At 42.1% G+C, this 23,278-nt stretch overlaps 1 protein-coding gene across 2 annotated transcripts in view; it reads right to left on the bottom strand.

Annotated features, from left to right (window-relative positions):
- Rint1 (RAD50 interactor 1) overlaps positions 1-23,278 on the bottom strand; it is a 223,513-nt gene that overhangs the window by 137,485 nt on the left and 62,750 nt on the right. For both annotated transcript variants that reach the window (XM_071663813.1, XM_071663814.1), the window contains one exon: positions 12,851-12,990. In XM_071663813.1, the coding sequence (XP_071519914.1) occupies positions 12,851-12,990 (140 nt within the window). The remainder of the gene's footprint in view (positions 1-12,850; positions 12,991-23,278) is intronic.

Genomic DNA, 23,278 nt, shown 5'->3' on the forward strand with positions numbered 1-23,278 from the left:
CTCCCCTATCCCCAGGGAATATATATATATATATATATATATATATATATATATATATATATATATATATATATATATATATATATATATTTTTTTTTTCATACTATTCGCCATTTCCCGCATTAGTGAGGTAGCTTTAAGAACAGAGGACTGGGCCTTTGAGGGAATATCTTCTTTTGAAAAAAAAAAAAACAAGGGGAGGATTTCCAGCCCTCCACTCCCTTCCCTTTTAGTCGCCTTCTACGACACGCAGGGAATACGTGGGAAGTATTATTTCTCCCCTATCCCCAGAGATAATATATATATATATATATATATATATGTATATATATATATATATATATATATATATTTTTTTTTTTTTTTTTTTTTTTTTTATACTTTGTCGCTGTCTCCCGCGTTTGCGAGGTAGCGCAAGGAAACAGACGAAAGAAATGGCCCAACCCCCCCCCCCATACACATGTACATACACACGTCCACACACGCAAATATACATACCTACACAGCTTTCCATGGTTTACCCCAGACGCTTCACATGCCTTGATTCAATCCACTGACAGCACGTCAAACCCTGTATACCACATCGCTCCAATTCACTCTATTCCTTGCCCTCCTTTCACCCTCCTGCATGTTCAGGCCCCGATCACACAAAATCTTTTTCACTCCATCTTTCCACCTCCAATTTGGTCTCCCTCTTCTCCTCGTTCCCTCCACCTCCGACACATATATCCTCTTGGTCAATCTTTCCTCACTCATTCTCTCCATGTGCCCAAACCATTTCAAAACACCCTCTTCTGCTCTCTCAACCACGCTCTTTTTATTTCCACACATCTCTCTTACCCTTACGTTACTTACTCGATCAAACCACCTCACACCACACATTGTCCTCAAACATCTCATTTCCAGCACATCTATCCTCCTACGCACAACTCTATCCATAGCCCACGCCTCGCAACCATACAACATTGTTGGAACTACTATTCCTTCAAACATACCCATTTTTGCTTTCCAAGATAATGTTCTCGACTTCCACACATTCTTCAAGGCCCCCAGAATTTTCGCCCCCTCCCCCACCCTATGATCCACTTCCGCTTCCATGGTTCCATCCGCTGCCAGATCCACTCCCAGATATCTAAAACACTTCACTTCCTCCAGTTTTTCTCCATTCAAACTCACCTCCCAATTGACTTGACCCTCAACCCTACTGTACCTAATAACCTTGCTCTTATTCACATTTACTCTTAACTTTCTTCTTCCACACACTTTACCAAACTCAGTCACCAGCTTCTGCAGTTTCTCACATGAATCAGCCACCAGCGCTGTATCATCAGCGAACAACAACTGACTCACTTCCCAAGCTCTCTCATCCCCAACAGACTTCATACTTGCCCCTCTTTCCAAAACTCTTGCATTTACCTCCCTAACAACCCCATCCATAAACAAATTAAACAACCATGGAGACATCACACACCCCTGCCACAAACCTACATTCACTGAGAACCAATCACTTTCCTCTCTTCCTACACGTACACATGCCTTACATCCTCGATAATAACTTTTCACTGCTTCTAACAACTTTCCTCCCACACCATATATTCTTAATACCTTCCACAGAGCATCTCTATCAACTCTATCATATGCCTTCTCCAGATCCATAAATGCTACATACAAATCCATTTGCTTTTCTAAGTATTTCTCACATACATTCTTCAAAGCAAACACCTGATCCACACATCCTCTACCACTTCTGAAACCACACCGCTCTTCCCCAATCTGATGCTCTGTACATGCCTTCACCCTCTCAATCAATACCCTCCCATATAATTTACCAGGAATACTCAACAAACTTATACCTCTGTAATTTGAGCACTCACTCTTATCCCCTTTGCCTTTGTACAATGGCACTATGCACGCATTCCGCCAATCCTCAGGCACCTCACCATGAGTCATACATACATTAAATAACCTTACCAACCAGTCAACAATACAGTCACCCCCTTTTTTAATAAATTCCACTGCAATACCATCCAAACCTGCTGCCTTGCCGGCTTTCATCTTCCGCAAAGCTTTCACTACCTCTTCTCTGTTTACCAAATCATCTTCCCTAACCCTCTCACTTTGCACACCACCTCGACCAAAACACCCTATATCTGCCACTCTATCATCAAACACATTCAACAAACCTTCAAAATACTCACTCCATCTCCTTCTCACATCACCACTACTTGTTATCACCTCCCCATTTACGCCCTTCACTGAAGTTCCCATTTGCTCCCTTGTCTTACGCACTTTATTTACCTCCTTCCAGAACATCTTTTCATTCTCCCTAAAATTTAATGATACTCTCTCACCCCAACTCTCATTTGCCCTTTTTTTCACCTCTTGCACCTTTCTCTTGACCTCCTGTCTCTTTCTTTTATACATCTCCCACTCAATTGCATTTTTTCCCTGCAAAAATCGTCCAAATGCCTCTCTCTTCTCTTTCACTAATACTCTTACTTCTTCATCCCACCACTCACTACCCTTTCTAATCAACCCACCTCCCACTCTTCTCATGCCATAGGCATCTTTTGCGCAATCCATCACTGATTCCCTAAATACATCCCATTCCTCCCCCACTCCCCTTACTTCCATTGTTCTCACCTTTTTCCATTCTGTACTCAGTCTCTCCTGGTACTTCCTCACACAGGTCTCCTTCTCAAGCTCACTTACTCTCACCACCCTCTTCACCCCAACATTCACTCTTCTTTTCTGAAAACCCATACAAATCTTCACCTTAGCCTCCACAAGATAATGATCAGACATCCCTCCAGTTGCACCTCTCAGCACATTAACATCCAAAAGTCTCTCTTTCGCACGCCTGTCAATTAACACGTAATCCAATAACGCTCTCTGGCCATCTCTCCTACTTACATAAGTATACTTATGTATATCTCGCTTTTTAAACCAGGTATTCCCAATCATCAGTCCTTTTTCAGCACATAAATCTACAAGCTCTTCACCATTTCCATTTACAACACTGAACACCCCATGTATACCAATTATTCCCTCAACTGCCACATTACTCACCTTCGCATTCAAATCACCCATCACTATGACCCGGTCTCGTGCATCAAAACCACTAACACACTCATTCAGCTGCTCCCAAAACACTTGCCTCTCTTGATCTTTCTTCTCATGCCCAGGTGCATATGCACCAACAATCACCCACCTCTCTCCATCAACTTTCAGTTTTACCCATATTAATCGAGAATTTACTTTCTTACACTCTATCACATACTCCCACAACTCCTGTTTCAGGAGTATTGCTACTCCTTCCCTTGCTCTTGTCCTCTCACTAACCCCTGACTTTACTCCCCAGACATTCCCAAACCACTCTTCCCCTTTACCCTTGAGCTTCGTTTCACTCAGAGCCAAAACATCCAGGTTCCTTTCCTCAAACATACTACCTATCTCTCCTTTTTTCACATCTTGGTTACATCCACACACATTTAGGCACCCCACTCTGAGCCTTCGAGGAGGATGAGCACTCCCCGCGTGACTCCTTCTTCTGTTTCCCATTTTAGAAAGTTAATACAAGGAGGGGAGGATTTCTGGCTCCCCGCTCCCGTCCCCTCTAGTCGCTTTCTACGACACGCGAGGAATACGTGGGAAGTATTCTTTCACCCCTATCCCCAGGGATAATATACATATATATATACATATACACATACACACACATACACACACATACGCACATATACACACACACACACATACATATATATACATATGAGAAATGTAAGAAACAATTTAGAAAACTGAAACCTCTAGCTTGAAATGAATGAAAAAAAAGAATGTCACATAATGGTTCAACCTCTGGCTATGGAAAAAAGGAAATGTATAATTTATCTACACAAACGTCAATAGCAGTTCTCATCACTTTAACCACTGTATCAATAAGCTTCAATGTCTAAGCTACATTTTTTCCAATTTCACTATTTTCCTTCACATTTTCAATTGTGTCTGAAGGTTCTACTTCAAGAGTGATTGTTTTTCCAGTAGGGTCTTCACATCTTGGTTACATCCACACACATTTAGGCACCCCACTCTGAGCCTTCGAGGAGGATGCTTTACTTGTGGTGCTGACTTCCCTCTTTAAATTTGATCGCCGTTTCCCACGTAGTTCACTTTCATCCCGTTATCGGCCGCATACCCAGGCGAATACACGGCTTTATCGGTATGCTTATTCGCGATCTTATTGAAACAGTTCTGAAACACCTCATAGAGGTGCATCGGTTCATCCTCCGCTCCAGCCATCTTGGCTCAGACTATACATGTGTTGGTTCTTATATATATATATATATATATATATATATATATATATATATATATATATATATATATATATATATATATATATGGATGGTATTGCAGTGGAATTTATTAAAAAAGGGGGGTGACTGTATTGTTGACTGGTTGGTAAGGTTATTTAATGTATGTATGACTCATGGTGAGGTGCCTGAGGATTGGCAGAATGCGTGCATAGTGCCATTGTACAAAGGCAAAGGGGATAAGAGTGAGTGCTCAAGTTACAGAGGTATAAGTTTGTTGAGTATTCCTGGCAAATTATATGGGAGGGTATTGATTGAGAGGGTGAAGGCATGTACAGAGCATCAGATTGGGGAAGAGCGGTGTGGTTTCAGAAGTGGTAGAGGATGTGTGGATCAGGTGTTTGCTTTGAAGAATGTATGTGAGAAATACTTAGAAAAGCAAATGGATTTGTATGTAGCATTTATGGATCTGGAGAAGGCATATGATAGAGTTGATAGAGATGCTCTGTGGAAGGTATTAAGAATATATGGTGTGGGAGGCAAGTTGTTAGAAGCAGTGAAAAGTTTTTATCGAGGATGTAAGGCATGTGTACGTGTAGGAAGAGAGGAAAGTGATTGGTTCTCAGTGAATGTAGGTTTGCGGCAGGGGTGTGTGATGTCTCCATGGTTGTTTAATTTGTTTATGGATGGGGTTGTTAGGGAGGTGAATGCAAGAGTTTTGGAAAGAGGGGCAAGTATGAAGTCTGTTGGGGATGAGAGAGCTTGGGAAGTGAGTCAGTTGTTGTTCGCTGATGATACAGCGCTGGCGGCTGATTCATGTGAGAAACTGCAGAAGCTGGTGACTGAGTTTGGTAAAGTGTGTGAAAGAAGAAAGTTAAGAGTAAATGTGAATAAGAGCAAGGTTATTAGGTACAGTAGGGTTGAGGGTCAATTCAATTGGGAGGTGAGTTTGAATGGAGAAAAACTGGAGGAAGTGAAGTGTTTTAGATATCTGGGAGTGGATCTGGCAGCGGATGGAACCATGGAAGCGGAAGTGGATCATAGGGTGGGGGAGGGGGCGAAAATTCTGGGAGCCTTGAAGAATGTGTGGAAGTCGAGAACATTATCTCGGAAAGCAAAAATGGGTATGTTTGAAGGAATAGTGGTTCCAACAATGTTGTATGGTTGAGAGGCGTGGACTATGGATAGAGTTGTGCGCAGGAGGATGGATGTGCTGGAAATGAGATGTTTGAGGACAATGTGTGGTGTGAGGTGGTTTGATCGAGTAAGTAACGTAAGGGTAAGAGAGATGTGTGGAAATAAAAAGAGCGTGGTTGAGAGAGCAGAAGAGGGTGTTTTGAAATGGTTTGGTCACATGGAGAGAATGAGTGAGGAAAGATTGACCAAGAGGATATATGTGTCGGAGGTGGAGGGAACGAGGAGAAGAGGGAGACCAAATTGGAGGTGGAAAGATGGAGTGAAAAAGATCTTGTGTGATAGGGGCCTGAACATGCAGGAGGGTGAAAGGAGGGCAAAGAATAGAGTGAATTGGAGCGATGTGGTATACCGGGGTTGACGTGCTGTCAGTGGATTGAATCAAAGCATGTGTATGGGGGTGGGTTGGGCCATTTCTTTCGTCTGTTTCCTTGCGCTACCTCGCAAACGCGGGAGACAGCGACAAAAGAAAAAAAAAAAATATATATATATATATATATATATATATATATATATATATATATATATATATATATATATATATATATAGTGGCTGATTCATGTGAGAAACTGCAGAAGCTGGTGACTGAGTTTGGTAAAGTGTGTGAAAGAAGAAAGTTAAGAGTAAATGTGAATAAGAGCAAGGTTATTAGGTACAGTAGGGTTGAGGGTCAATTCAATTGGGAGGTGAGTTTGAATGGAGAAAAACTGGAGGAAGTGAAGTGTTTTAGATATCTGGGAGTGGATCTGGCAGCGGATGGAAACATGGAAGCGGAAGTGGATCATAGGGTGGGGGAGGGGGCGAAAATTCTGGGAGCCTTGAAGAATGTGTGGAAGTCGAGAACATTATCTCGGAAAGCAAAAATGGGTATGTTTGAAGGAATAGTGGTTCCAACAATGTTGTATGGTTGCGAGGCGTGGACTATGGATAGAGTTGTGCGCAGGAGGATGGATGTGCTGGAAATGAGATGTTTGAGGACAATGTGTGGTGTGAGGTGGTTTGATCGAGTAAGTAACGTAAGGGTAAGAGAGATGTGTGGAAATAAAAAGAGCGTGGTTGAGAGAGCAGAAGAGGGTGTTTTGAAATGGTTTGGTCACATGGAGAGAATGAGTGAGGAAAGATTGACCAAGAGGATATATGTGTCGGAGGTGGAGGGAACGAGGAGAAGAGGGAGACCAAATTGGAGGTGGAAAGATGGAGTGAAAAAGATTTTGTGTGATCGGGGCCTGAACATGCAGGAGGGTGAAAGGAGGGCAAAGAATAGAGTGAATTGGAGCGATGTGCTGTACCGGGGTTGACGTGCTGTCAGTGGACTAAATCAAGGCATGTGTATGGGGGTGGGTTGGGCCATTTCTTTCGTCTGTTTCCTTGCGCTACCTCGCAAACGCGGGAGACAGCGACAAAGCAAAAAAAAAAAAAAAAATATATAAAACTATATATATATATATATATATATATATATATATATATATATATATATATATAAATATATATATATATATATATATATATATATATATATATATATATATATATATATATATATATATATATATATTTTTTTTTTTTTTGCTTTGTCGCTGTCTCCCGCGTTTGCGAGGTAGCGCAAGGAAACAGACGAAAGAAATGGCCCAACCCACCCCCATACACATGATATACACACAAGTCCACACACGCAAATATACATACCTACACAGCTTTCCATGGTTTACCCCAGACGCTTCATATGCCCTGAATTCAATCCACTGACAGCACGTCAACCCCGGTATACCACATCGATCCAATTCACTCTATTCCTTTCCCTCCTTTCACCCTCCTGCATGTTCAGGCCCCGATCACACAAAATCTTTTTCACTCCATCTTTCCACCTCCAATTTGGTCTCCCACTTGTCCTCGTTCCCTCCACTTCCGACATATATATCCTCTTGGTCAATCTTTCCTCACTCATTCTCTCCATGTGCCCAAACCATTCCAAAACACCCTCTTCTGCTCTCTCAACCACACTCTTTTTATTTCCACACATCTCTCTTACCCTTACGTTACTTACTCGATCAAACCATCTCACAACATACATTGTCCTCAAACATCTCATTTCCAGCACATCCACCCTCCTGCGCACAACTCTATCCATAGCCCACGCATCGCAAACATACAACATTGTTGGAACCACTATTCCTTCAGACATACCCATTTTTGCTTTCCGAGATAATGTTCTCGACTTCCACACATTCTTCAAGGCTCCCACGATTTTCGCCCCCTACCCCACCCTATGATCCACTTCCGCTTCCATGGTTCCATCCGCTGCCAGATCCACTCCCAGATATCTAAAACACTTTACTTTCTCCAGTTTTTCTCCATTCAAACTTACCTCCCAATTGACTTGACCCTCAACCCTATTGTACCTAATAACCTTGCTCTTATTCACATTTAATCTTAACTTTCTTCTTTCACACACTTTACCAAACTCAGTCACCAGCTTCTGCAGTTTCTCACATGAATCATCCACCAGCGCTGTATCATCAGCGAACAACAACTGACTCACTTCCCAAGCTCTCTCATCCCCAACAGACTTCATACTTGCCCCTCTTTCCAAAACTCTTGCATACACCTCCCTAACAACCCCATCCATAAACAAATTAAACAACCATGGAGACATCACACATCCCTGCCGCAAACCTACATTCACTGAGAACCAATCACTTTCCTCTCTTCCTACACGTACACATGCCTTACATCCTTGATAAAAACTTTTCACTGCTTTTAACAACTTGCCTCCCACATCATATATTCTTAATACCTTCCACAGAGCATCTCTATCAACTCTATCATATGCCTTCTCCAGATCCATAAATGCTACATACAAATCCATTTGCTTTTCTAAGTATTTCTCACATACATTCTTCAAAGCAAACACCTGATCCACACATCCTCTACCACTTCTGAAACCACACTGCTCTTCCCCAATCTGATGCTCTGTACATGCCTTCACCCTCTCAATCAATACCCTCCCATATAATTTACCAGGAATACTCAACAAACTTATACCTCTGTAATTTGAGCACTCACTCTTATCCCCTTTGCCTTTGTACAGTGGCACTATGCAAACATTCCGCCAATCCTCAGGCACCTCACCATGAGTCATACATACATTAAATAACCTTACCAACCAGTCAATAATACAGTCACCCCCTTTTTTAAAAAATTCCACTGCAATACCATCCAAACCTGCTGCCTTGCTGGCTTTCATCTTCCGCAAAGCTTTTACTACCTCTTCTCTGTTTACCAAATCATTTTCCATAACCCTCTCACTTTGCACACCACCTCGACCAAAACACCCTATATCTGCCACTCTATCATCAAACACATTCAACAAACCTTCAAAATACTCACTCCATCTCCTTCTCACATCACCACTACTTGTTATCACCTCCCCATTTGCGCCCTTCACTGAAGTTCCCATTTCCTCCCTTGTCTTACGCACTTTATTTACCTCCTTTCAGAACATCTTTTTTATTCTCCCTAAAATCTAATGATACTCTCTCACCCCAACTCTCATTTGCCCTCTTTTTCACCTCTTGCACCTTTCTCTTGACCTCCTGTCTCTTTCTTTTATACATCTCCCACTCAATTGCATTTTTTCCCTGCAAAAATCGTCGAAATGCCTCTCTCTTCTCTTTCACTAATAATCTTACTTCTTCATCCCACCACTCACTACCCTTTCTAATCAACCCACCACCCACTCTTCTCATGCCACAAGCATCTTTTGCGCAATCCATCACTGATTCCCTAAATACATCCCATTCCTCCCCCACTCCCCTTACTGCCATTGACAAGAGTGGGAGGTGGGTTGATTAGAAAGGGTAGTGAGTGGTGGGATGAAGAAGTAAGATTATCAGTGAAAGAGAAGAGAGAGGCATTTGGACGATTTTTGCAGGGAAAAGATGCAATTGAGTGGGAGATGTATAAAAGAAAGAGACAGGAGGTCAAGAGAAAGGTGCAAGAGGTGAAAAAGAGGGCAAATGAGAGTTGGGGTGAGAGAGTATCATTAAATTTTAGTGAGAATAAAAAGATGTTCTGGAAGGAGGTAAATAAGGTGCATAAGACAAGGGAGGAAATGGGAACTTCAGTGAAGGGCGCAAATGGGGAGGTGATAACAAGTAGTGGTGATGTGAGAAGGAGATGGAGTGAGTATTTTGAAGGTTTGTTGAATGTGTTTGATGATAGAGTGGCAGATATAGGGTGTTTTGGTCGAGGTGGTGTGCAAAGTGAGAGGGTTAGGGAAAATGATTTGGTAAACAGAGAAGAGGTAGTAAAAGCTTTGTGGAAGATGAAAGCCGGCAAGGCAGCAGGTTTGGATGGTATTGCAGTGGATTTTATTAAAAAAGGGGGTGACTGTATTATTGACTGGTTGGTAAGGTTATTTAATGTATGTATGACTCATGGTGAGGTGCCTTAGGATTGGCGGAATGCTTGCACAGTGCCATTGTACAAAGGCAAAGGGGATAAGAGTGAGTGCTCAAATTACAGAGGTATAAGTTTGTTGAGTATTCCTGGTAAATTATATGGGAGGGTATTGATTGAGAGGGTGAAGGCATGTACAGAGCATCAGATTGGGGAAGAGCAGTGTGGTTTCAGAAGTGGTAGAGGATGTGTGGATCAGGTGTTTGCTTTGAAGAATGTATGTGAGAAATACTTAGAAAAGCAAATGGATTTGTATGTAGCATTTATGGATCTGGAGAAGGCATATGATAGAGTTGATAGAGATGCTGTGTGGAAGGTATTAAGAATATATGGTGTGGGAGGCAAGTTGTTAGAAGCAGTGAAAAGTTTTTATCGAGGATGTAAGGCATGTGTACGTGTAGGAAGAGAGGAAAGTGATTGGTTCTCAGTGAATGTAGGTTTGCGGCAGGGGTGTGTGATGTCTCCATGGTTGTTTAATTTGTTTATGGATGGGGTTGTTAGGGAGGTGAATGCAAGAGTTTTGGAAAGAGGGGCAAGTATGAAGTCTGTTGGGGATGAGAGAGCTTGGGAAGTGAGTCAGTTGTTGTTCGCTGATGATACAGCGCTAGAGGCTGATTCATGTGAGAAACTGCAGAAGCTGGTGACTGAGTTTGGTAAAGTGTGTGAAAGAAGAAAGTTAAGAGTAAATGTGAATAAGAGAGAGGTTATTAGGTACAGTAGGGTTGAGGGTCAAGTCAATTGGGAGGTAAGTTTGAATGGAGAAAAACTTGAGGAAGTAAAGTGTTTTAGATATCTGGGAGTGGATCTGGCAGCGGATGGAACCATGGAAGCGGAAGTGAATCATAGGATGGGGGAGGGGGCGAAAATCCTGGGAGCCTTGAAGAATGTGTGGAAGTCGAGAACATTATCTCGGAAAGCAAAAATGGGTATGTTTGAAGGAATAGTGGTTCCAACAATGTTGTATGGTTGCGAGGCGTGGGCTATGGATAGAGTTGTGCGCAGGAGGATGGATGTGCTGGAAATGAGATGTTTGAGGACAATGTGTGGTGTGAAGTGGTTTGATCGAGTAAGTATATGTATAGGTATGTATATGTGTGTGTGGACGTGTATGTATATACATGTGTATGTGGATGGGTTGGGCCATTCTTTCACGATTCCTTGCGCTACCTCGCTAACGGTGGAGACAGCGACAAAGTATGATAATAGATAAATGAATAAATGAAATGTATAGGTATGTATATGTGCATGTGTGGACGTGTATGTATATATATGTGAATGTGGGTGGGTTCGTCCATTCTTTCGTCTGTTTCCTAGTGCTACCTCGCTAACGCAGGAGACAGCGACAAAGTATGATGAATAGAAAAAATAAATAAACACCCATGCAAGCATATATATATATACATATACATATCAACACATACACATACATAGACACATACATATATACAGTATACACTGTATGAAAGTAGATTAGTAGATATAAACACACCTGGCAAAGAGAGCTCCAGTATATACTCTATGAAAATAACTAACCCACCAAGCAGAGACAGCTGCAGTATATACTGTGTGAAAGTAACCCCCCCACCCAGCAGAAACAACTGCAGTATATAATGTGTGAAACTAACCCACCCACCCAGCAGAGACAGCTGCAGTATATACTGTGTCAAAGTGACCCACCCACCCAGCAGAGACAGCTGCAGTATATACTGTGTCAAAGTAACCCACCCACCCAGCAGAGACAGCTGCAGTATATACTGTGTAAAAGTAACCCACCCACCCAGCAGAGACAGCTGCAGTATATACTGTGTCAAAGTAACCCACCCATCTAGCAGAAACAACTGCAGTATATAACATGTGAAAGTAACCCACCCACCCAACAGAGACAGCTGCAGTATATACTGTGTCAAAGTAACCCACCCACCCAGCAGAGACAGCTGCAGTATATACTGTGTAAAAGTAACCCACCCACCCAGCAGAGACAGCTGCAGTATATACTGTGTGAAAGTAACCCACCCACAAAGCAGAAACAGCTGCAGTATATAGTGTGTGAAAGTAACCCACCCACCCAGCAGACACAGCTGCAGTATATACTGTGTGAAAGTAACCCATCCACCCAGCAGAGACAGCGGCAGTATATACTGTGTGAAAGTAACCCACCCACCCAGCAAAGACACCTGCAGTATATACTGTGTGAAAGTAACCCACCCACCCAGCAGAGACAGATGCAGTATATAATGTGTGAAAGTAACCCATCCACCCAGCAGAGACAGTTGCAGTATATACTGTGCGAAAGTAACCCACCCACCCAGCAGAGACAGCTGCATTATATAATGTGTGAAAGTAACCCAACAACCCAGCAGAGACAGCTGCAGTACATACTATGTGAAAGTAACCCACCCACCCAGCAGAAACAGCTGCAGTACATACTGTGTGAAAGTAACTCACCCACCAAGCAGAGACAGCTGCAGTACATACTATGTGAAAGTAACCCACCCACCCAACAGAGACAGCTGCAGTATATACTGTGCATAAGTAACCCACCCACCCAGCAGAGACAGCTGCAGTATATAATGTGTGAAAGTAACCTACCCATCCAGCAGAGACAGCTGCAGTATATACTCAGTGAAAGTAACTAACTTATCTGGCAGAGAGAGCAGCAGTATATACTCAGTGGAAGTAACTAACTCATTTGGCAGAGATAGCAGCAGTATATACTGTGCGAAAGTAACCCACCCACCCAACAAAGACAGCTGCAGTATATACTGTGTGAAAGTAACCCACCCACCCAGCAGAGACAGCTACAGTATATACTCAGTGAAAGTAACTTACTCATCTGGCAGAGATAGCAGCAGTATATACTGTGTCAAAGTAACTAACCTACCTGGCAAAGATAGCTGCAGTAAATACTGTGTGAGAGTACACAACCTGCGGAGAGACTCTGGAGAGGCTGGTGGCTGATGCACACCATCGCTGGAGCTGGTAAAAGGCCACTTAATTGCCTTCAGTACACCATCAAACTCACTGAAAATAAAATATTTAGTCAAGAACAATTAATCAATACAGATAAATTTGATGGAATTCCAGTTAATTTCTCAATGAAGCGGTGAAACTGATGCTGACTAGTTAGGCACATTATTCAATGTTTCTATAGCCCAAGGTGAGATGCCTGTGGGATGGCAGATTGCATGTATACCGACCTTACGGAAGACAGGAACAAAAGTCAATGCTCAAATTACAGAGGTATAAATTTGTCAAGTTTACAGGGTAAACAGTCTGGGAGAGTGGTGATTGAGAAGGTGGTGGAATGTGCTGAACATCCAACTGGGAGCAGAGTGGATTCAGCTGAGGAAGAGGATTTGTAACCAGGCATTTGCTATGAAGAAAATGCATGAAATATATTTGGAGAAAGAAGGTGAATATTTCTGTGGCATTTATGGATCTACAGAAAGCATATGATGGGATCAACAGTGAGGCCTTATGGTAGGTACTATGAACATATGGGGTAAACAGAAAGTTACCAAATGCAATCAAGGCTTTCACCAGGAGAGTCAGGAATTAAGCAAGTAAGAGAGAAGAAGCATAAGTGGCTGCTGGTTAAGGTGGGCTGCATCAAGAAAGATTGATGTCACTGTGAACATTTTAATTTCTCATATATGGGTAAGATGGGTGGGTGTAAGCATCTTAGAAGATGGTGTGGGTTAATATTATGCTGGGTGTTGGGGGCAGGGTACTGATTGGCTGATTATTTAGAATTATCAGCCAGATCAACATCAGAAGTCATTAGTAGTGGAATTCTTTTTCTATCAAAATATCTAAAATTCTACATTAATACATTAACCTTTTTTCAAAAAGGTTAATTTCTTCATGCATGTTTGCCATTTCCCACACTAGCAAGGTAGTTATTCTACCTATCTATCTATATTTCTGATGCCCATTCCCTCTGGGAACTCCTATCAAGGGGTGGCAAAGACAAAAGAGAGTCTCCACTTATCCCTGTCCTTACAAGCCTCCATCGCATACACCATTCCATGCATTCTACCACTATTTCTCTCCCTTCAGTATTCCTCAACCCTATTTGCCCATGTCAAAGGTGGTCTTCCACTCACACCAGCCCCTTTAACTGAACTATCATACACTCTCCTTGTAAACTCCCAGTCTTGCATTCTTTCCACATGCCTAAATCACCTCAAAGTTTTACGTTTCACCCATTCTACCACTCTACAATTCATTCCCTGCCATACCAAATTTTTCATATACCCTTTCATCTCTTTTGTCATTCCATGTTCTTGTTTCAGCTGCACAGGTCAGGGTTGGGAGGACTATGCTGTCCCTTAATCCTCTCTTCACTTCCATACTTACACCTCCACCCTTCATCATTCTATCAAGTGACCCAATGACTCTTCTACTCTGTACTGCTCTCTCCCTTACCTCTCTTCCTATATCATCACATTGACCCAAGACAGCTCCTAGATACTTAAATTTTCTCAATTCTTCCAGTCTTTCTCCTCCCATATCCAAAGCACAATTTAGTACATTTTCTTCTTTCACTCTATACGGTTTTACAAAATCTATACTTTCTCTGTTTCCTTTAAACACCATTACTTTACTTTTACTTGCATTTACCTTCAATTGCCTAAGCTTACACACATCACAAAACACACTTACAACCTTTTGCAACTCCTCTTCACTCTCAGCAAACAACACAATATCATCTGCAAACAGGCTTGCCCTTGGCTACCATATCTCACTAGCACACTCCATCTCTGCACCCCTTTTCCCTAGTTTTGCTTTCATCTCTCTTATCATTCCATCCATTTTTTTTTTTTTTTTTGCTTTGTCGCTGTCTCCCGCATTTGCGAGGTAGCGCAAGGAAACTGTGTGATGTCACCATGGCTTTTTAACATATATATGGATGGAATGAATGGGATCATTCCATCCATATATATGTTAAAAAGCCATGGTGACATCACACAGTCCTACCTCACACCTACATGTATCCCAAAACTTTCATTCAACTCTTCATCCACTCTTACATACGCATTTGGTCCTCTACAGAAGTTGTCCCTCTACACCAAATAAACACATCCTATACAGCATTCCACTTGACTCTGTCATATGCTTTCTCCAAATCTGTAAAAGCTACATACAACTTCTTACCTGTCACTAAATACTTTTCCACAGTCATCTTTACTACAAAAATCTGATCCACACATCCCCTACCTTTCAAAAAACTCCCCCTGCTCTTAACATATTCTGCATTCAGTCACTTCCATCACTTTATCAATTAATATTCTTGCATACACTTTTCCTGGTTGGTAAGGTTATTTAATGTATGTATGACTCATGGTGAGGTGCCTGAGGATTGGCGGAATGCTTGCATAGTGCCATTGTACGAAGGCAAAGGGGATAACAGTGAGTGCTCAAATTACAGAGGTATAAGTTTGTTGAGTATTCCTGGGAAATTATATGGGAGGGTATTGATTGAGAGGGTGAAGGCATGTACAGAGCATCAGACTGGGGAAGAGCAGCGTGGTTTCAGAAGTGGTAGAGGATATGTGGATCAGGTGTTTGCTTGAAGAATGTATGTGAGAAATACTTAGAAAAGCAAATGGATTTGTATGTAGCATTTATGGATCTGGAGAAGGCATATGATAGAGTTGATAGAGATGCTCTGTGGAAGGTATTAGGAATATATGGTGTGGGAGGCAAGTTGTTGGAAGCAGTGAAAAGTTTTTATCGAGGATGTAAGGCATGTGTACATGTAGGAAGAGAGGAAAGTGATTGGTTCTCATTGAATGTAGGTTTGCAGCAGGGGTGTGTGAAGTCTTCATGGTTGTTTAATTTGTTTATGGATGGGGTTGTTAGGGAGGTGAATGCAAGAGTTTTGGAAAGAGGGGCAAGTATGCAGTCTGTTGTGGATGAAAGAGCTTGGGAAAAGTCAGTTGTTGTTCGCTGATGATACAGCACTGGTGGCTGATTTATGTGAGAAACTGCAGAAGCTGGTGACTGAGTTTGGTAAAGTGTGTGAAAGAAGAAAGCTGAGAGTAAATGTGAAAAAGAGCAAGGTTATTAGGAACAGTAGGGCTGAGGGACAAGTCAATTGGGAGGTAAGTTTAAATGGAGAAAAACTGGAGGAAGTGAAGTGTTTCAGATATCTGGGAGTGGATTTGGCAGTGGATGGAACCATGGAAGAGGAAGTGATCATAGGGTGGGGGAGGGGGCGAAAGGTCTAGGAACGTTGAAGAATGTTTGGAAGTCGAGAACATTATCTCCAAAAGCAAAAATGGGTATGTTTGAAGGAATAGTGGTTCCAACAATGTTATATGGTTGCGAGGCATGGGCTATGGATAGAATTGTGGGGAGGAGAGTGGATGTGCTGGAAATGAGATGTTAGAGGACAATATGTGGTGTGAGGTGGTTTGATCGAGTAAGTAATAATAGGGTAAGAGAGGTGTGGTAATAAAAGGAGTGTGGTTGAGAGAGCAGAAGAGGGTGTTTTGAAATAGTTTGGTCACATGGAGAGAATGAGTGAGGAAAGATTGACCAAGAGAATATATGTGTCAGAGGTGGAGGGAACGAGGAGAAGTGGGAGACCAAATTGGAGGTGGAAAGATGGAGTGAAAAAAATTTTGAGTGATTGGGGCCTGAACATGCAAGAGGGTGAAAGGCGTGCAAGGAATCGAGGGAATTGGAATGATGTGGTATACCGGGGCCGACGTGCTGTCAATGTTCTGTGGGGCCTGGATGTGGAAAGGGAGCTGTGGTTTCGGTGCATTATTGTTGTCTTTTCCTAGCGCTACCTTGCGCACATGCGGGGGGGAGGGGGTTGTTATTTCATGTGTGGCGGGGTGGCGATGGGAATGAATAAAGGCAGACAGTATGAATTATGTACATGTGTATATATGTATATGTCTGTGTGTGTATATATATATGTATACATTGAGATGTATAGGTATGTATATGTGCGTGTGTGGATGTGTATGTATATACATGTGTATGTGGGTGGGTTGGGCCATTCTTTCGTCTGTTTCCTTGCGCTACCTTGCTAACGCGGGAGACAGTGACAAAGCAAAACAGATAAATAAAATATATACTTTTCCTGGTATACTTAACACACTTATTCCCCATATTTGATACTTACATCCTTAGCACCTTTTCCTTTGAATACAAGAACGATAATAGCTCTCACCTAATCCTCAGGCACAACCTTGTTTCCACGCTAAATCACACTTTCTCCTCCGGACTTCAGCACTTCAGATATAATCTCATCCATTCCAGGTGCCTTACCTACCTTCAGCCTCATTATTGCCCTTCTTACCTCCCTTTTTGCTGTAGGCCCTTGCACTTGTCTCCTCTTCCTTCTGTCCTCCATACCCATGCCTGTAACAACTGCTGCCTTTCCTTCTCCCACATTCATCAGTTCTTCAACATACTCTTTACATCTTCCTTTCACTTCCTCCGTTTCATTCAGCAACTCCCTTTCCTTACTTCTCACATTAACATTTCCACTTGTACATCCATCTTTTTTCTTTTTCACCTCCTTCCAGTATAGTTTCTTATTATCCCAAAACTTTTCACTTAACTTTCTTCCAAAATCTTCATGAACTCTTTCTTTGCTTTCCTCTATCAGGTTCTTAACATTCTGCTTACATGTTTTGTATTCTTCCCTCCTCCTTTGCTGAGCTTCCACAGATACATTCCTATTGAGCAATCTACTATATGCCTTTTCCTTCTGTTCCACAGCATCTCTTATCTCTTCTGTCCACCATGCACTGCCCTTTTTATTTCTATATCTCACCACCTTGTATCCAACTACTAATTCTATAACCTTTAAAAGTATTTCTCTAAACATTCTTAACACCTCTTTCACACATGAATACAACCCTACATTCACTGCACTTCCATCTAAGCTTTCAGTTACCTTCCTTTTATACTCATGCCAGCATTTTTACTGATTCATCTTCTCGCTTGCCAACACTTTTACCCCTCCGTTCTTCCTTACACCATACCTCCACTTCTCCCTCATCTTCACCCCCACAAGAGCCATAAAATGGTCAGTCTCCAAAGAATCCCCTCACAACTCTGGCTTCTAGCACGACCTTTCTCAGTCTTTCATCCACTACCACATAGGCAATCAAAACCTTTTGCTCTTCTCTTCCACCATTCCTCATCCATATATATCTGTGGGTCATCTTGTGCTGAAAAAAAGGTGTTTGCAAGGAATAAACCCCTCTCAGCACAAATATCCACACGACATCTTCCATTCTCATTTAGACTAGGAGCTCCCCATTTACCATCACACCAATTTCATCATATCCCACTTTCGCATTCATATCACCCAATACAACCACGTTTCTCTCTTTCTCAAAATCATTTATACTGTCATTCATATTTCTCCAGAAAAGCCTCAAATAAAGAAATGGCCTTAATCACTCATATCCATTCTCTATAATGCACCAAATCCAGAGCCCCCAATCCACAACCTGATCCCATGTACCTTTCTGTAATTTCCCCCAATTGCTTCATATGCCCCAGTTCAGCCCACTGACAGTATGTCATTGCCTACATATCACATCAATCCCATATGCTCCATCTCCAGCACGCCTCATACCCTCTAGCATGTCCAGGCCCTGCGACTTATAAACATCTTTCACTTCATCCTTCCACCTCCTCCTTAGTTTCCTTCTTCTTATTCCTTCCACTTCTGACATGTATACCCTCTTAGTCTTCCTTTCATCACTCATCCTCTCGATATGTCCAAACCACTTCAACACAACCCCTTCAGCTCTCTCATCTCATACATAAATTTTTCACTACTAAACCTCCTCTTACCTTATCATTTCTTATTCAATCAACCTTCTTCAAACCACATACTGTCTTCAAACATTTCATTTCCAAAACATTCACCCTATTCTTTATAATTTTGTCTACACTCCATTCCTTACATTCACACATCACCAACATGACTAATATACCATCAAATATACCGAACTTTGTCCTTCCAGACAATGCCAAGGACCTTTGCCCCCTCACCCACCTAATGGGGTACTTCATCTCCCATGCTTCCACTCTCTACCAAGTCAACTCCAAGACATCTAAAACACTCCACTTCCTCCAAGTTCTCTCCATTCAAATTCACACCCTAAATAACCTGTCTCTTTTTACGACAAAGTCTAAAAGCCTTGTTTTTATTCACATTTACTTTCAAAGTTCTCTGTTCACATACTCATCCAAACTCAGACAACAGCATCTGTAGCTACCTCTGATGCCCCTTCCTTCCAGGAACTCCCATTTATTGTTGTCCTTACATGCATACACCAATCCAAGCATTCTTCTACCATTTCTCTCTTTCAATACATTTCCACTCTATTTTCTCACACCATGGGCAGTTTTCCTCAGACCAATCCTTTTAATCGGGCTGTCATACGCTCTCCTGCATGTTCAAGCCCCGATTGCTCCAAATCTTTTTCACTCCATCCCTCCACCTCCAATTTGGTCTCCCACTTTTCCTCGTTCTCTCTACCTCTGACACTTATGTCCTCTTTGTCAATCTTTCCTCACTCATTCTCTCTATGTCACCAAACCATTTCAACACACTCTCTTCTGCTCTCTCAACTGCACTCTTTTTATTACCACACATCTCTCTTGCCCTTTCATTACATACTCGATCAAACCAAATCACACCACATATTGTCTTCAAACATTTCATTTCCAACACATCCACCCTCCTCTGCACAACCCTATCTATAGCCCATGCCTTGCAACCATATAAGAATGTTGGAACTACTATTCTTTTAAACATACCCATTTTTGCTCTCTGAGATAACATGGTCACCTTCCACATATTCTTCCAACACTCCCAGAACCTTCGCCCCCTCCCCCACCTTGCGACTCACATCCACTTCCATGGTTCCATCTGCTGCTAAGTCCACTCCCAGATATCTAAAACACTTCATTTCCTTCAATTTTTCTCCAATCAAACTTACCTCGCAATCAACTTGCCTCTCAACCCTACTGAATCTAATTACCTTGCTCTTATTCACATTTAATCTCAGCTTTCTTCTTTCATACACTCTACCAAACTCAGTCACAAACTTCTGCTGTCTCTCACCCGAATCAGCCACCAGCGCTGTATCATCAGTGAACAACAAATGACTTACTTCCCAACCCCTCTCATCCACAACAGACTGCATACTTGCCCTTCTCTCTAAAATCTTGCATTCACCTCCCTAGCAAAACCATCCATACACAAATTAAACAACCATGGAGACATCATGCATCCCTTCTGCAAACCGACATTCACTGGGAACCAATCACTTTCCTCTCTTCCTGCTCATACAAATACCCCACATCCTAGGTAAAAACTTTTCACAGCTTCTAGCAACTTGCCTCCCACATCACATACTCTTAATACCTTCCACAAAGCATCTCTATCAACTCTATCATATGCCTTCTAAAGATCCATAAATGCTACATACAAATCCATTTGTTTTTCTAAGTATTTCTCACTTATATTCTTCAAAGCAAACACCTGATCTACACATCCTCTACCACTTCTTATTCATTTTATTATTATCCGTGGGGATAGGGAAAAAAGAATACTTCCCACTTATTCCCTGCGAGTTGTAGAAGGCGACTAAAAGGGTAGGGAGTGGAGGGCTGGAAATCCTCCCCTCTCACTTATAATTTTCCAAAAGAAGGACAGAGAAGAGGGCCAACTGGGGATATTCCCTCAAAGGCTCAGTCTTCTGTTCTTAACACTACCTCATTAATGCGGGAAATGGCGAATAGTATGAAAAAAGAAAATCTATGTTATTTTCTATTTTATTATACTTTGTAACTGAATTAGTGAAGTAGCACAAAAAAATAGACGAAAGAATAGCCCAACCCACCCACATACACATGTATATACATAAACGCACACACACGCACATATACATACCTATACATTTCAATGTTTATATATATATATATATATATATATATATATTTTTTTTTTTTTTTTTTTTTTTTTATACTTTGTCGCTGTCTCCCGCGTTTGCGAGGTAGCGCAAGGAAACAGACGAAAGAAATGGCCCAACCCCCCCCATACACATGTACATACATACGTCCACACACGCACATATACATACCTACACAGCTTTCCATGGTTTACCCCAGACGCTTCACATGTCTTGATTCAATCCATTGACAGCACGTCAACCCCGGTATACCACATTGCTCCAATTCACTCTATTCCTTGCCCTCCTTTCACCCTCCTGCAAGTTCAGGCCCCGATCACACAAAATCTTTTTCACTCCATCTTTCCACCTCCAATTTGGTCTCCCTCTTCTCCTCGTTCCCTCCACCTCCGACACATATATCTTCTTGGTCAACCTTTCCTCACTCATTCTCTCCATGTGCCCAAACCATTTCAAAACACCCTCTTCTGCTCTCTCAACCACGCTCTTTTTATTTCCACACATCTCTCTCACCCTTACGTTACTTACTCTATCAAACCACCTTACACCACACATTGTCCTCAGACATCTCATTTCCAGCACATCCATCCTCCTGCGCACAACTCTATCCATAGCCCACGCCTCGCAACCATACAACATTGTTGGAACCACTATTCCTTCAAACATACCCATTTTTGCTTTCAGAGATAATGTTCTCGACTTCCACACATTCTTCAAGGCTCCCAGAATTTTCGCCCCCTCCCCCACCCTTAGTCCAATTCTGCTTCCATGGTTCCATCCGCTGCCAGATCCACTCCCAGATATCTAAAACACTTCACTTCCTCCAGTTTTTCTCCATTCAAACTCACCTCCCAATTTACTTGACCCTCAACCCTACTGTACCTAATGACCTTGCTCTTATTCACATTTACTCTTAACTTTCTTCTTCCACACACTTTACCAAACTCCGTCACCAGCTTCTGCAGTTTCTCACATGAATCAGCCACCAGCGCTGTATCATCAGCGAACAACAACTGACTCACTTCCCAAGCTCTCTCATCCCCAAATATATATATATATATATATATATATATATTTTTTTTTCACTTTTTTTTGCTTTCTCGCTGTCTCCCTCGTTTGCGAGATAGCGCAAGGAAACAGACGAAAGAAATGGCCCAACCCACTTCCATAGACATGTATATACATACACGTCCACACACGCAAATATACATACCTATACATCTCAATGTACACATATATATACACACACAGACACATACATATATACCCATGCACACAATTCACACTGTCTGCCTTTATTCATTCCCATCGCCACCTCGCCACACATAGAACACTATCCCCCTTCCCCCTCATATGTGCGAGGTAGCGCTAGGAAAAGACAACAAAAGCCCCATTCGTTCACACTCAGTCTCTAGCTGTCATGCAATAATGCCCGAAACCACAGCTCCCTTTCCACATCCAGGCCCCACACAACTTTCCATGGTTTACCCCAGACGCTTCACATGCCCTGATTCAATCCACTGACAGCACGTCAACCCCGGTATACCACATAGATCCAATTCACTCTATTCCTTGCCCTCCTTTCACCCTCCTGCATGTTCAGGCCCCGATCACTCAAAATCTTTTTCACTCCATCTTTCCACCTCCAATTTGGTCTCCCACTTCTCCTCGTTCCCTCCACCTCCGACACATATATCCTCTTGGTCAATCTTTCCTCACTCATTCTCTCCATGTGCCCAAACCATTTCAAAACATCCTCTTCTGCTCTCTCAACCACGCCCTTTTTATTTCCACACATCTCTCTTACCCTTACATTACTTACTCGATCAAACCACCTCACACCACACACTGTCCTCAAACATCTCATTTCCAGCACATCCACCCTCTTGCGCACAACTCTATCCATAGCCCACGCCTCGCAACCATACAACATTGTTGGAACCACTATTCCTTCAAACATACCCATTTTTGCTTTCCGAGATAATGATCTTGACTTATATATATATAGATATATATTATTATTTTTTTTTTATTATACTTTGTCGCTGTCTCCCGCGTTTGCGAGGTAGCGCATGGAAACAGACGAAAAGAAATGGCCCAACCCCTCCCCATACACATGTATATACATACGTCCACACACGCAAAAATACATACCTACACAACTTTCCATGGTTTACCCCAGACGCTTCACATGTCTTGATTCAATCCACTGACAGCACGTCAACCCCGGTATACCACATCGCTCAAATTCACTCTATTCCTTGCCCTCCTTTCACCCTCCTGCATGTTCAGGCCCCGATCACACAAAATCTTTTTCACTCCATCTTTCCACCTCCAATTTGGTCTCC

This window comes from Panulirus ornatus, chromosome 7 (assembly GCF_036320965.1).
Source record: "Panulirus ornatus isolate Po-2019 chromosome 7, ASM3632096v1, whole genome shotgun sequence".
Classification (NCBI taxonomy): Eukaryota; Metazoa; Arthropoda; class Malacostraca; order Decapoda; family Palinuridae; genus Panulirus; species Panulirus ornatus.